Source organism: Sphaerodactylus townsendi, linkage group LG10 (genome assembly GCF_021028975.2).
Source record: "Sphaerodactylus townsendi isolate TG3544 linkage group LG10, MPM_Stown_v2.3, whole genome shotgun sequence".
Taxonomy (NCBI): Eukaryota; Metazoa; Chordata; class Lepidosauria; order Squamata; family Sphaerodactylidae; genus Sphaerodactylus; species Sphaerodactylus townsendi.
In genome coordinates, this window is record NC_059434.1 from 13,464,823 (window position 1) to 13,479,866 (window position 15,044).

At 45.9% G+C, this 15,044-nt stretch overlaps 1 protein-coding gene across 1 annotated transcript in view; it reads left to right on the top strand.

Moving 5' to 3' along the window:
- STIM2 (stromal interaction molecule 2) overlaps positions 1–6,352 on the top strand; it is a 123,437-nt gene extending 117,085 nt beyond the window's left edge. Inside the window, exons 11-12 of the mRNA XM_048509390.1 lie at positions 1,200–1,434; positions 4,917–6,352. Of these exons, the coding sequence (XP_048365347.1) occupies positions 1,200–1,434; positions 4,917–5,397 (716 nt within the window). The 3' untranslated portion in view covers positions 5,398–6,352. The remainder of the gene's footprint in view (positions 1–1,199; positions 1,435–4,916) is intronic.
- The last annotated feature ends 8,692 nt before the right edge of the window (positions 6,353–15,044 follow it).

The following is a 15,044-nucleotide window of genomic DNA, read 5'->3' on the forward strand; positions in this document are numbered from 1 at the left end:
TGGAGACAAGGTGAAACAAACAAATAAACAAAAAAAAGGATATATATGTAAAAAAGAAATATATATATTAAAAGGAAATTTTTTTAGAATATATATAAATAGGAGGTGACTTCCCTCCATTCATCCTTAAATTTTGTTGTTTGCTATACTTTTTCGGCATACAGCTCCTATTGACTCACGTATATTAAAGAATATTTTCTTCAACCTTTCGCCTTTGGCTAAGCAGCATTTTCAGGAGGCCAACATGTTAAAGGTGCTAGCAGCATAGACAGCACACAGGCAGCTCCCAGATCCTACGTGAAAGTGACTGGTCTTTGAAGTCTTTCATTTTCGTGATGTTTTAATTCCCATCCAATGCAAATCTGTTGTTCTCCAACAACATTATTTCAGTCATCCAAGGTTAGATATTTCCTGTTCCAATTTTTGGCTTCTCTTTAGCTTACCAGGTATCAGCATATCTTTTAATAAGGGCTTACATTTTTAAAATGTGGGTTTTAGTCCCTTAAATGGTAGCAGCTGTTGTACACAGTGGGTGTACGCAGAATTTCTCTTTTCTAATGGGCTTTAATAATGAATTAAATAAGCCAGAATGCATTCCTGTTAAATATTTGAGTCAGGTGTTGCTGCTAGCATCATTAGTTTGAGACTTCCAGTGTGACCTTTTCTCCTGAGGTCTTAAAAATGGTAACCAATCTTGCTGTGAGATTCTGCCAAGGAGAGGTCACTTGTAACACCTGTCTTGCCCTTGCCGGTCTCCGTGCAGTGACTCATTTGCAGGTTTTATACTGAACTAATAATCAAGGAAGAATAATACAGGGGTGTTGTGTGGTTTCCGGGCTGCATGGCCGGGTTCTAGTAGCATTTTCTCCTCTGAAGATGCCAGCCACAGATTCAGGTGAAACGTCAGGAGAAAATGCTACTAGAACACGGCCATACAGCCCAGAAACCATGCAATACCCCAGTGATTCTAGCCATGAAAGCCTTTGACAATATGTAGAATAATACCATCTTTTTAATCAAGAGTTCTGTCTTGGTCTCCTTTTGTAATTGAAACTTCCAGGCAACAGAAGCCTATAGAGGTGTGATTTCCAAAATCACCTTGTCAAAGTAAACATGTTCTTTGGCCTGTATGGAAATATTTCATGTTAGACTATACATCAGCAGATTAATTGTCAACTATGTTGTTTCATTCTCCTCAGGGGGCATTGTGAAACCTGCCACCTTAGTGAGAAGCAGCAGCACGTGTCGCTCCAGACGAAATGTTGTGCCGTCATCTCCGCAGTCGCCACACTTGGCGCAAACGCCGCACACCCCGCTCGCACAGGCGACTTTGCACTCTCCAGACCCCGACATCCTGTCTGTATCAAGTTGCCCAGCTGCTTACCGCACAGAAGAGGAGGAGGAGGCCATTTATTTTACGGCTGAAAAACAATGGTACGAGAACGACATCTTGCACGATAACTAGTTTTGTGTGCTGTGCCTCTGCAGTGGCATAGAATTCTGTGTCTGAGTGCCTTTTCTGTCCAGACATTTGGCACTTAGAAGGAATAATCCTGTTCCCTTGTTGATCTAGGGCAGTGGTGGCGAACCTTTGGCACTCTAGATGTTATGGACTACAATTCCCATAAGCCCCTGCCAGCATGGCCAATTGGCAGGGGCTGATGGGAATTGTAGTCCATAACATCTGGAGTGCCAAAGGTTCGCCACCACGGATCTAGGGAATTGTGATGGGGGCACAGTCAGATGTGTAAGGTTCAAGGTATTTCTGGCTTTATCAGCGATCACTGTAGGAGACCAGTCCAGGTGTAATACCCCCTTACAGGTCGTGACTTCAGCTGAACAATCTACAAGGGCATTCAATCGACTCTAATCAACAGTGGTTAATCTTGCAGTTGTGAAGTCGTTGGGGTGGAAAGATGCTCTGGCGCTTGAGCCGGCTTTTCCATTGGGTGGATACAAGTTTAGCACCGGGGATGCCATAGTAGCTAGATGCCGAGTATAGTGCTCAAGATTGCGCTGGTGTAGAAGGCAGCACGGTGCCCTAAGAGATGCAGAGAAAGAAACTGCATGTACAAAGGGAGAGGAAGGGATTTGGCTTTGGCCAATACTAGCCACCCTTCTAAGACACTAGAGACAACTGAGAAGAGGTGTGGTGGGATAGGGCAGAACTTAGTGACCTGATAGGGGGATTCCTGAGAAACCCCAGTAAAGGAGCTGGTATGGAAGTCGTGATTAATAAGCAAGAGGGAGAGATTGTTCAACAGCATTGATTGTTCGCTGTTACCCTCAAACCATGGCAGGGGGAATGGAATGACCGTGGCCCAGCTGACACAGAGAGTTGTGGGTTCAACGTATGAAACACAGCTTGATCAGACAAGCGAGAGCAGGTCTTTTTGGTTTTATGGGAGAAGAAACCATATGACTATGACTCGGAGCTTTCTCAGCTGGCTGTCTATTTGTCTTTGGGATTTAGTTCAGAATGGCTGGCGCTGATCTTCCAAATCCTTACATGAACTGGGAAACCCCAGATGCATAAGCATAAGCATAAGCATTTTATTGTCATTATGCACGCACAACGAAAATTTACAGCGGCATTCCTCGATGCACACAATTCCAGACTCATACCCCATCCTCACTTTCCCCTTCCTCCACCCATCCCTACACAGCCCCAAACACATCAACACGAAGCCGCGGAGTTCAGCATCGCCACAGCTCTAGAGTAGAAGCTGTCTCTAAGCCTCTTTGTCCTAGTTTTGATAGACCTGTATCGTCTGCCGGATGGGAACAGTTCAAAAACGAGGGGGAGCAGGAGGGGGCTTGGGCCCGAGACGCCAATCCAATTGGTCGTGTAGGGGGTGCGTTTGGCTGGCTGCCCCCTCCCCCAAGCAGGTGGAGGAGGACGCTGGGGCCAAAGCACAGGTGAGGCAGGGGTCGCAGGTGAAGTTTTGAGGGTCGCTGCCAGTGCAGATCTCCCAGCCCTCGTCCGAGAGGGACACCCTGACTTTCCTGGCTGCTCTCCCACTGGGGCTGTCAGCTGTGAAGGCAGCTGCTTGAGACAGGGAAAGCCAGGCAGGAGTGGCTGCCTGCCCGTCTCACTTCCCCGCTTGGTCACCTTTGCTTCCTCAGCGGGCCCAGCTGCTCCTCATAGCGCGCTTGGTGTGGGGGGGGTGCTGCCTGGCCCTGCGCTGTGCTCTCCTTTTCCAGCCTGGCCTTTTCAGGAGCGCCCTGCCCTGCAGGGATCTTCTCTACCCCCTGAGGCTACCTTTGGAAGGAGACAGATGGGGGAGAGTGCTGCTTCCCTGCCGCCAGCAACGCTCTCCCCCCTCCTTTCTCTTTCTCTCCCCTTTCTCTCTCTTTCCCCCCTTTCTGTTTGGATGCAGGATACACTACTGAGTAGTAGTAGTGAGAGAACAAGATCTTGAGGTACAGGTACAGGGGAGCAGCAGTGGCTAAGAACAGGTGCGTTCTGATCTGGAGGAACCGGGTTTGATTCCCTGCTCTGCCGCTTGAGTTGTGGAGGCTTCTCTGGGGAATTCAGATTAGCCTGTGCACTCCCACGCATGCCAGCTGGGTGACCTTGGGCTAGTCACAGCTTTTCGGAGCTCTCTCAGCCCCACCCACTTCACAGGGTGTTTGTTGTGAGGGGGGAAGGGCAAGGAGATTGTAAGCCCCTTTGAGTCTCCTACAGGAAAGGGGGGATATAAATCCAAACTCTTCTTCTTCTTCTTCTTCTTCTTCTTCAGGTGGAAATATTAGGACTCAGTATGACGCAACCACCAAAAAGACTATTGCAGTCTTGAGGTGTAACAATAAGGGCATAACATCCAGCTCCCAAGATGAGGGGGGGGGCACAATTTGGGAGCTTGCCCCGGGCCCCATTTTCTGCACATTTGCCCCTGCCCACATACTTCAAAGGCCTGCCTCTCCCTTCATGTACTCTGTTCTACCCACGATGCCTTCTCTGCATCCCTTCTATGGCAAGAGTGGGATCAGCTGCCGCTTGGGCGTAGGCCTTTCACGTTATAACCCGCCGTCTCAGGATTAGCTTCCCAGAGATGAGGCCGGCCTTCGCCATGTTGGCTTTCCAGAGAGGTTTTAAAGTGGAATTGTTAGGAAGGGCCCGTGGGACAGAAAGCATGCCAGTTCTTGTACTGAATTGTTATCAGGGGCATGGATAATCGGTTTTGTTGAGGTTGCTTTTATAATTTTGTGTGGTTAATTGCCACGTAGATCCCACCATGTTGGGAGAAAGGTTGGCCTGAAAATACATTTCAGTGAATAAGATGAAAGAAAATGTCTTCTGTCTGAAGTCATCCAATGTTTCCTTTTGTAATTTTGACAAAGCCCAATGTCTTTTGATCACACAGCGGCCCACTCTTGAAGTCTTTGTCCAGTAAGCAACCCGCCGCTGGTCCTCCATTCTTCTGGAAGGTGGTGTCTGCTCTTCAATTGTGCCTTGTAGACAAAGTAGAAGCAGTATTAATGCCTGAAATCAACTATCTAGACGTAATTAATCTTAGAGCTCCCTACCAATGCGTTAATTCTGGTATTCTGGGGATGCTATAGTGACTTCACTCCAATACACTTCATGAGCATCTGATGCTAAATAGCGGAAGGGCCAAAGCAACCCTTCTCTGGCTAAGTGCCACAGTAACTCTGTGCCATTCACTTTACTTGGGGCTGACAATTAAATCATAAACCATTTGCATTAGTTCTCAAAAGCAGCTTCGTGACAATGAAAATTTAACTTTTTGGCTGAAAAACCGCACAAAAGTACACTCAAACGAATAGCAGTAGCTGCCTCGAGCAGGTCTCTGGAGTGGTGGCGTGTTAGTCGCTAAACAAAATTACTTTTGCGGCTTCTTTTTTCGATTTGATGTTATTTCTGATTTTTTTTTGTTCTTCCTTGGTTCTAGGGAAGCGCAAGATACAGGCTCAGAATGTGACTCCGTCAGTTCCTCCGTCGGAAGGAAGCAATCTCCTCCGTCAAGCCTTGAGATCTATCAACCCCTGTCGCCTCAAAAAATATCGCGGGAAGAACTCTCCTTGGAGGACTCCTCCACCGGAGACTCTTTGTCCTTAACGGCTGACACCTCCCGGGGCTCTCCCAACTACGTCGGCATGACCGAGACGAAAAGTATGATCTTTAGCCCCCCCAGCAAGGTCTACAACGGCATCTTGGAGAAGTCCTGCAGCATGAACCAGCTGTCCAGCGGCGCCCCGGTCCCTAAGCCTCGCCACACCTCCTGTTCGTCCACCAGCAGCGAAAGCAAAGCCGCCCACGAGGCCGCCGCGGCCTCCCGGATAAGCAGCCCCTCGCAGGACCTCTGTCAGAACGGCGAGCGAAACAAAAAACCCTCCAAAATCAAAAGCCTTTTTAAGAAGAAGTCCAAGTGAGGCGACGGGAGAATCGCTCGAGAACGGCGTCGGTAGACTCTGGTTGGCTGGTTTTTTGTTTTGTTTTTTTAAATTAAGAATGTAGTCCATCTTCCGTTTTCCCAGGCCCTGGCGGGAAAACTTAGGTCAAACTCCTCTTCTGTTTTTAAAATGGCTCTAAAGTCAAGCTGTGCCAGCTATCGATGAGAAACATTTCAAGACGGTTTACAGTCATTTGTCTATTTATTTCTGCTTTTTTTTTTAGTTTATACATTAAAAAAAACTTTTTTTAAAAAACCGACAAACCACTTTAACACGAGCTTTAATGGACTAGGGAGCCTGCGTGGGCTTGCCAAAGTTCTTTTTTTTCTTCTCTTGTTTACTGGAGCATCTTCTTATCTTTCCACCGAGCTATGGCATTTGCATACTGGACTTAAGAAACTCTTAATGAAGTAAAAAAAAAAAACTACTTAAATTGCACTACTGTTTTCCTTGACTGGAAAGTATCTCTGCAAAGCGGATACTTCGAGCTTGTAAGATGACGGGACAGGTTGGCTCAATATTTCTAGGCCATTTTTATGTAACAACTAGCATTTCTAACGGTCAGTTCCCGGAACTGGAGCCTTGTTTCTTCTACAGAATGCTTCTCTAACTGCGTTTTATTAATGTAAATGGATTGGGTCCTGCTGTAAAGATTGTGATTTACCCAGGGCTTTCACTGTGATTCTACTGCATTGCACAGGCTACGCGGCTGAAAGCAAGAGACTCTTATCGCGAGAAGAAGCTCCTGATTCCATATGCAAGCGATGAAAGGTTAAACTTGATTTGAAGGACTTTTTGAGACATTCGCATCCTTACAAACTGGGACAGGGACAACGGTGGGCACTTGTTTACATACCTTGACAGACAAAAGGATGTTTGATTTGTGAATATTTGTACTGTGGCAAAGACAATAAATTGGAGATATTATTGTGCAGTCGGTTGTTTTGTTCTTAGCCGCTCCGCTTTTCAGCCAAGCCTCCCACAGTTGTTTGCTGGATGTTCTACGTAACCGGCACTTGTTCTGTGTATGGATATTCTGGTAAGTACTCCTTTTGAAACAGATCTGATGGGTCTTTTCCTGCTTGACTCTCAGCCCTGTTAACTGGACATGCTGCTCTTTAAGCACACTCACAGCCAAAGTAAGCATGCTTGCTTGGGAGCAAATCCTGCTGCATGGAATGAAGCTGTATTCCATAAGAACTAGCCTGCTGGATCAGACCGGAGTCCATCTAGTCCAGCACTCTGCTCCTCGCAGTGGCCCACCAGGTGCCTTTGGGAGCTCACATGCAGGATGTAAAAGCAAGGGCCTTCTGCTGCTGCTGCTGCTCCTGAGCACCTGGTCTGCTAAGGCATTTGCAATCTCAGATCAAGGAGGATCAAGATTGGTAGCCATGGATCGACTTCTCCTCCATAAATCTGTCCAAGCCCTTTTTAAAGCTATCCCAGTCATCCACAGTGAAAGTGGAGTCGGTTGCTGAAGGGTTAACCATCCAAAAAAACACCTGTATGACTGATAATTTTGATGTACCAGCAGGGGCGTACTGGCCTAGGGACATGGGGGGACCCGCATCCCTCGACGCATGCCTTTCAGGCACGTGGGGGGCTGACCCTCCCTCCTGGGCTCCCTGCAGCCCATGCTTCTGCCTTCCCCAGAGCCTGGGGAGAGCAGGAGCCAGCCTCCAGGGACCCCGGAGGAACAGGGCTCAGGGTCCGGGTGCAGGGGGCGCCCGGGGAATGAGTTGTCTCTGGGCGTCATTCCCCCCCCCATACGCCTCTATGTACCAGTGTCTCTAATATTCAATATACATATACTTAAACAATAACAAATAAGCATTTATACTGTATAGCCTTAAACAATCTCTACGCAGGCTTATTACAAAGCGACATAAATCAAATAGACCCTCTACGAAGAGCTCACGGCAAAATTAACATTAAACTATATCCACATGGGCTGTCATTCTCCAGTTGTTGAATGACTTTGCATACCTTCACAATGGCCTGTTATCTTGTAATTTTCTAAGAAAATATTTTTCCAAAAAGGCTGCAACCCCCCCTTTTTCCCCCTTAGATGTATAAGAACTGACTCTCCTATAAATAAAAAAACACAAAGATTATATCACTGTAGCATAAGCATAAGCATTTATTGTCATTGTGCACACACAACGAAATTTACAGCAGCATTCCTCGATGCACACAATTTCAGACTCATACCCCATCCTCACTTTCCCCTTCCTCCACCCATCCCTACACAGCCCCAAACACATCAACACGAAGCCGCGGAGTTCAGCATCGCCACAGCTCTAGAGTAGAAGCTGTCTCTAAGCCTCTTTGTCCTAGTTTTGATAGACCTGTGTCGTCTGCCGGATGGTAACAGTTCAAAAAGAGAGTGTGCTGGATGAGACGGGTCTCTCAGAATATTTTGGGCTTTCTTTAGGCTTCGGGAATTATAGAGTTCTTCCAAGGAGGGGAGAGGGCAGCCGATAATCCTCTGTGCAGTAGTGATCACCCTTTGGAGCGCCTTCCTATCTGCCACTGTGCAACTGGAGAACCATACACAGATGCAGTAGGTTAAGACACTCTCTATAGCACAGCAGTAAAAGGAGTTCACTATTGTGAAAGCACTCCTAAAAGATTATTATTATAAGAAGGGAAGAATTTACCAGGATAGAGACTCTGGCTTGTTACTCGACTCCGGTCTCAAGATAATAGATCCTCATATTCCAAATCATGGCAGCCCCTAATTGTGTCAGTCAAGAGCTCATGAAATTCTGGTTAGATGTGCATTCACTTATTCTCATATGTCTGTCAACATTAGATGCTGTAGTCACATGATTAATATGCATTTGTCAATCAGACTTGTATGGATAACATTTTCCATGACTATTCACTTTGCATCTCACTTTTTCAATAAAGAGCCAGGATGGTGCACTGGTTAAGAGCGGTAGATTCTAATCTGGAGAACCGGGTTTGATTCCCCACTCCTCCACATGAGCAGCGGACTCTTATCTGGTGAACTGGATTAGTTTCCCTGCTCCTCCACACAAAACCTGCTGGATGACCATGGGCCCGTCACAGTTCTCTCAGAACTCTCTCAGCTCCACCTACCTCACAAGGTGTCTGTTGTGGGGAGAGGAAGGGAAGGAGTTTTTAAGGTGTCTTGTGGGGAGAGGAAGGGAAGGAGTTTTCAAGCCGCTTTGAGACTCCTCACAAGGGAGAAAGGTGGGGCATAAAACCAAGCCGCCTTCTGAACTACCCAAAGTGGCTAACAGATCATCAAGTTACAAACGCCAGAGGAGACATTATCTCTAATAGTCAAGCAACCATAACATTAAAACACTTTGGAGCCCAGCTCATTTTTCAATATTCCGAATTATGCATTGTAATGACAATATTTTCTAGTTATTACTGCCACAAAATCTAATCCTAACCGTATTGTTACATTGTATATCCTTTTAGTCCCAATTAGGAAGATGAGCAGCTTGTCACATTATTCTCCTCTCTTTCGCGTTGACCTCACCAACGTTCCCTGTAAGCTGCGCCGCTGAGCAGATACCATATTGGTGCTGTGCAGATTGGGAAGTTGTCCAGCTGGGGGAGCTCTCATGGGCGGTGAAGTTCTACTCAGATGAAGGGAACTTCCACGTAGAGGTAGGGAATGGTTTGAGGGACTGTTGATCACCACCATTTTGTGAGGGACATTAGGCTGGTTGTCATCTCCGGTTGTCACAAATAACTACTGCACATTAGTCTAACTTCCACCCAATTTTTCATAATTCCAATATCGCTTTAAAAAGCCCCATTTGGTTAAATATTGGAGCCAGCATAGAAAACAGCTGGTTAAGAAACTAATTCATTATCACCACTAAATGGGGCGTAGGAGTAGGAGGTTAAGAGCTCGTGCATCTAATCTGGAGGAACCAGGTTTGATTCCCAGCTCTGCCGCCTGAGCTGTGGAGGCTTATCTGGGGAATTCAGATTAGCCTGTACACTCCCACACATGCCAGCTGGGTGACCTTGGGCTAGTCACAGCTTCTCGGAGCTCTCTCAGCCCCACCCACCTCACAGGGTGTTTGTTGTGAGGGGGGAAGGGCAAGGAGATTGTAAGCCCCTTTGAGTCTCCTGCAGGAGAGAAAGAGGGGATATAAATCCAAACTCCTCCTCCTCCTCCTCCTCCTCCTCCTCTTCTTCTTCTTCTTCTACTTCTTCTTCTTCTTCTTCTTCTTCTTCTTCTTCTTCTTCTTCTTCTTCTTCTTCTTCTTCTTCTTCTTCTTCTTCCTCTTCTTAAATTAAGGTTGACATAAACAAGCAATTACAATAGCCCAACGCAGATTCCTTTTAAAGTGATATCACAAAACATTCTGATGCAAGACGCTAAATAAGATTTGGTTGGATTCAGCCAAGTTGCCTCCAGCGTCACTTCTGCTGGCAGTGATGAAGGGAGGAGGAACTGTGCCCGGGACATGCATTGCCCCCATGCCCTTTCCCACCCCGCCCCCGAAACACTCCCCAACACGCATGTCCCGCCCCTGACACACTCCCACGTCACTGTAACGGCGGTGCCTGGGGCCAGCCTCCCCGGATGTTCCCATTGCAGCTGCGCCACTGCTTCATGGTCCCAAGCACAGTCTTTTTGATGGTTAAACCTTACTCTTTTTTTTAACCAGTGGGGAAAACTGGCTGGTGCTTTGTACTTCCTATTAGGTTTGCCAGAAGATGCTACCACATCTAAAATACTAAGCCCAATTTGCTAAAAATACTAGGCCCAATACTGCAATGCAATATGTAGGCTCCACGGGGGCCTGAAATCTGGGCCTGAACATAAAACAGACTCTGCACTAGATAATGTAGCAGGTTACTAGTTTTAATTCAGTTCAAGCATTGGATGTTAAAGCAGTTGAGTGAAGCGTAATTTTGGTATATTTAACGTAAAGCATAATTAAATTGTTACAGGCTGGCATCGTTTTAGACCCTTCGCTTTCATCTGAAAGCTCTTATCTTAATGCTTGAAATTACCGTTCAGTAACGAAAGAAGCTCTCTTATGAAAACACAGGTTGCTCAATGTTATCGCCCTTTTTCATGTTTCTCAAATAACAGCGTCTCTTAATCTGTTTGCCTCAAAGAGTTCTAAAGCTGATGAAAAATAGCAGCGAACTGAATTTCAAAAGAAAAAATATTGCCAACACAAACGTGAAGACAGGTGCACTGAAGATTTGGCTTCCGATCTCATATCCCAGAAGCTAACCAGGGCTAGCCCTAGTCAGTGTTTGGAAAGGAGACTATCAAGGAATACCAGGGTCATGACATAAGAACGTAAGAACAAGCCTGCTGGATCAGACCAGAGTCCATCTAGTCCAGCTCTCTGCTACTCGCAGTGGCCCACTAGGTGCCTTTGGGAGCTCACATGCAGGATGTGAAAGCAATGGCCTTCTGCGGCTGTTGCTCCCGAGCACCTGGTCTGCTAAGGCATTTGCAATCTCTGATCAAGGAGGATCAAGATTGGTAGCCATAGATCGACTTCTCCTCCATAAATCTGTCCAAGCCCTTTTTAAAGCTATCCAGATTAGTGGCCATCTCCACCTCCTGTGGCAGCATATTCCAAACACCAATCACATGTTGTGTGAAAAAAATGTTTCCTTTTATTAGTCCTAATTCTTCCCCCCAGCATTTTCAATGGATGCCCCCTGGTTCTAGTATTGTGAGAAAGAGAGGAAAATTCCTGTCAATATTTTCTACCCCATGCAAAATTTTATAGACTTCAATCATATTCCCTTTGCCTCCAGGAGAAATAAGAGACCACAAACATGGAGGCAGACAATGCAAATCCTCTCTGAATGTATTTTGCCTTGGAAACCCCGTGTGGTTGCCATGAGTCATTTGTGACTGGATGGCAAAAAAACAAACAAAAGATTGGGGCTGGGATACCCCCCCTTTCAAAAAAGCCCAATCCCCTGGTTTAGAGAAATTACACACTGTTTCTGGTTATTTTGGTTGAACCTAAATCAAGCAATTAAGCAGTTTTTTGGATTTTTTTTGCAAGCTCCATTGTTTTTCAGTGAGTGTGGGGCAATCTCTCCCCTTCTCCCAGTGTTACTTTCAAGAGTGTCTTGTGTTTTTGGTTTATGCTTGTGTTCATGGTTCACCATTTCATCGGAATTGATGAGAAACACATTTGGGTTCTTCAGGCGATTCCTATGTGGTGGAGCAGGAAGTGGCTGATATTTGGTACCCCCAGGAAGGTAAAGCACATGTTGGCATTTGGGATCCTGAGTGGGACGTGGAGGCAACATTTCACAGCCCCAAGGAAAAAGGATTCTGCCAATGGGGAGGGGCGCTCAGTCGGGTTGCCAGCCTTCAGGTGGTGACCGGAGATCTTGTGGGATCTCCAGGCAATAGAGATCAGGTCACCTGGAGAAAATGGCCAGTTTGGGAGGTGGATCCTGTGATGTTATAGTCCACTGAAGTCCCTCCAGTCCCAAACCTCTCTCTCCCAAGGCTCCACCCCCCAAATTCTCCAGGTATTTCCCGAGCCAGAGCTGGTAACCCTAGCAGTGGGTAAGTAGTGCAATACCCCAAAGTGGCAAAATTTGGTGAAGAAGAAGAAGAAGAAGAAGAGGAGGAGGAGGAGGAGGAGGAGGAGGAGGAGTTTGGATTTATATTCCCCCTTTCTCTCCTGCAGGAGACTCAAAGGGGCTGACAATCTCCGTGCCCTTCTCCCCTCACAACAAACACCCTGTGAGGTAGGTGGGGCTGAGAGAGCTCCGAGAAGCTGTGACTAGCCCAAGGTCACCCAGCTGGCGTGTGTGGGAGTGCACAGGCTAATCTGAATTCCCCAGATAAGCCTCCACAGCTCAGGCGGCAGAGCTGGGAATTAAACCCAGTTCCTCCAGATTAGATACACGAGCTCTTAACCTCCTACGCCACTGCTGCTCCACTGTTGTGGGTTTTCGGGCTGTATGGCCATGGTCTTGTAGTGTTTGCTCCTAACATTTCTCCCACATCAATAGCTGGCATCTTCAGAGGCATTTCTATGCTTCGGGGACACCAAAACCTTTCTTTCCCCCCCAGCAGGAGGACCTCTCAGTCCCCAGAAGCTGACTGTATCTGTGGCCATCTAGAACACGCGCCCTTGCAGGAGAGAATACAGACCACCCACAAAGAGCTAACGACCACAGATAAGGAGCTGCTATTCCATGGCTGAAGATGCCAGTTAAAGATGCAGGTCAAACTTTAGGAGCCAAAGCTACCAGACCACAACCCCCGCTTGATTCCCACCACAACACCCGCTTGATTCCCACCATGAAGACCTTATGCAATATTATTATTATTATTATTATTATTATTATTATTATTATTATTATTATTATTATTATTATTATTATTATTAGTGTTGTTGTTGTTGTTTGTTGTTGTTATTGTTGTTATTGTTGTTGTTGTTATTATTATTGTCGTTGTCGTCGTTATTATTAATTGGGTTTATAGACCGCCCTCCCCGAAGGGCTCAGGCCGGTGAACAGAATATAAATAGAGCACAATATCAGATTAAAATCCGAAAGTGTCAGTTAATACAGGCTCTAATAAATGAAAAATAAACCCTACCCCTTAAAATGCAGCATTAAATTAACATTAATATTAAATTTAGCATTAACACAAGAATGGCACCTACTATCAATTCCCTCTAACCCCAAGGGGGAGGGGGTCAGGATCCACGATGTTATAAGAGAAAGGAAAGCCCCCCCCATCAACGGCTAGTCTCCCCAAAGGCCTGGCGGAACAGCTCAGTCTTGCAGGCCCTGCGGAACTCAGTAAGATCCCACAGGGCCCGGACAGCTGGTGGGAGAGCGTTCCACCAGGCCGGGGCCAGAGCTGTAAAAGCTCTGGCCCGGGTAGAGGCCAGCCGTATCATTGAGGGGCCAGGAACCACCAGTAGGTTGGCCTCTGCCGAGCGCAGAGACCGATTTGGGACATATGGGGAGAATATAGTGAGAGAATTTCTGGGGATTGAAATTGGGACCTTCTCGTGCAATAAAGATATTTTTAAACAGCTGAACCACAGTTCCTGCCTAGCTTCTTAATCCTTCCCAACGGTGTGTGTTGTGGTTAAGAGCAGGTGGACTTTAGGGTGCTGTGTGGTTTCCGGGCTGTGTGGTTTCCGGGCTGTGGTTTCCGGGCTGTTTTAGTAGCATTTTCTCCTGACGTTTCGCCTGCATCTGTGGCTGGCATCTGGAGAACCGGGGTTTGACTCCCCACTCCTCAACATGAGAAGCGGACTCTTATCCGGTGAACTGGATTGTTTCCCTGTTCCACACGCAGCCTGCTGGGTGACCTTGGGTTTGTCACGGTTCTCTCTGAACTCTCTCAGCCTCACCTACCTCACCGGGTGTTTATTGGGAAGCGAGGAAGGGAAGGAGTTTGTAAGTCCCTTTGAGACTGCTTACAGGAGAAAAAAGTGGGTAAAAATCTAAACTCTTCTTCTCTTCTGAAAGCCATTTCTTTGCTTTGCTTGGGACTACATAAGCACAAGCGAACTACCTGCTAAGTTTCCCCAGTGGACCATACATCTGGCTCCATGGAGCTCTTTAGGGGGTGGGGGTTAAGCAGTGGTGGGATCCAAAAATTTTAGTAACAGGTTCCCATGGTGGTGGGATTCAAACAGTGGCTTAGCGCCAATGGGGCTGGGTGGGGCATGATGGGGGCGTTTCTCTGTTACTGTAAAAAACTCTTCCTGTAAAAAAAAAGTTCCTAATTTCCAGCTGGTATCTTTCTGTCCATAATTTAAACTCATTATAGCAAGTCCTGTCGTCTCCTGCCAACAGAAACAACTACTTCTCCTCTGATGGACTGCCTGTCAAATACTTAATACTTTCAAATACTTAATTTTGTTTCTAGAAATCAAAAGAAGGATACTTTCCTTAAAGGAATTTTACCATATTTCTAAAACATGTTTTTAAAACAGCCCAACAGGGAGAATGATCCCGTTTTCTACCTTCGCTAACCAGCCACATAGGAAACAACAGGACTTTATGATTTTTGGACCAAATGGAATTTCTAACGGAAAAGCGAACCCAATTAGTAACCCCCTCTCGGCACACGCAAATAATTAGTAACCCACTCTCAGGAACTGGTGAGAACCTGCTGGATCCCACCTCTGGGGTTAAGCCAGTACACTTTTGGGACCTTGTTCTTTTTTTTTTTTAATAAACTTTATTAGAAAGTAATAAAAGTACAATTTGTACATTCGTATTTTAACCTCATACATTCCATTCCAGTTTCGTACATTCCATTTCAATTAATTAAAAAAAGAAATTGAGTTATCTCCCCAAATTGGGGGTTTCGTTCTTATACGTCTTATTCAGAAGACTTCTCTCCTGGTTTTAACGTTTCATAAATCAAAATTAACAGATATGTGGAAATATACTGTATAATCTGCACATATTGGTTCTGTCTTATAATGTTTACTACTGTTATATTCAAAACGTAATATTACACACTTAAATGTTTATCTATTTTAATCTATCTATTCATTTGTTACATCTTTATATTTGTCTGTATACTACTTATCTATTACATAATAATTCTATCTACACTTATCTGCCTAATAATGTAACTTAAAGTAATCTTCCAATGG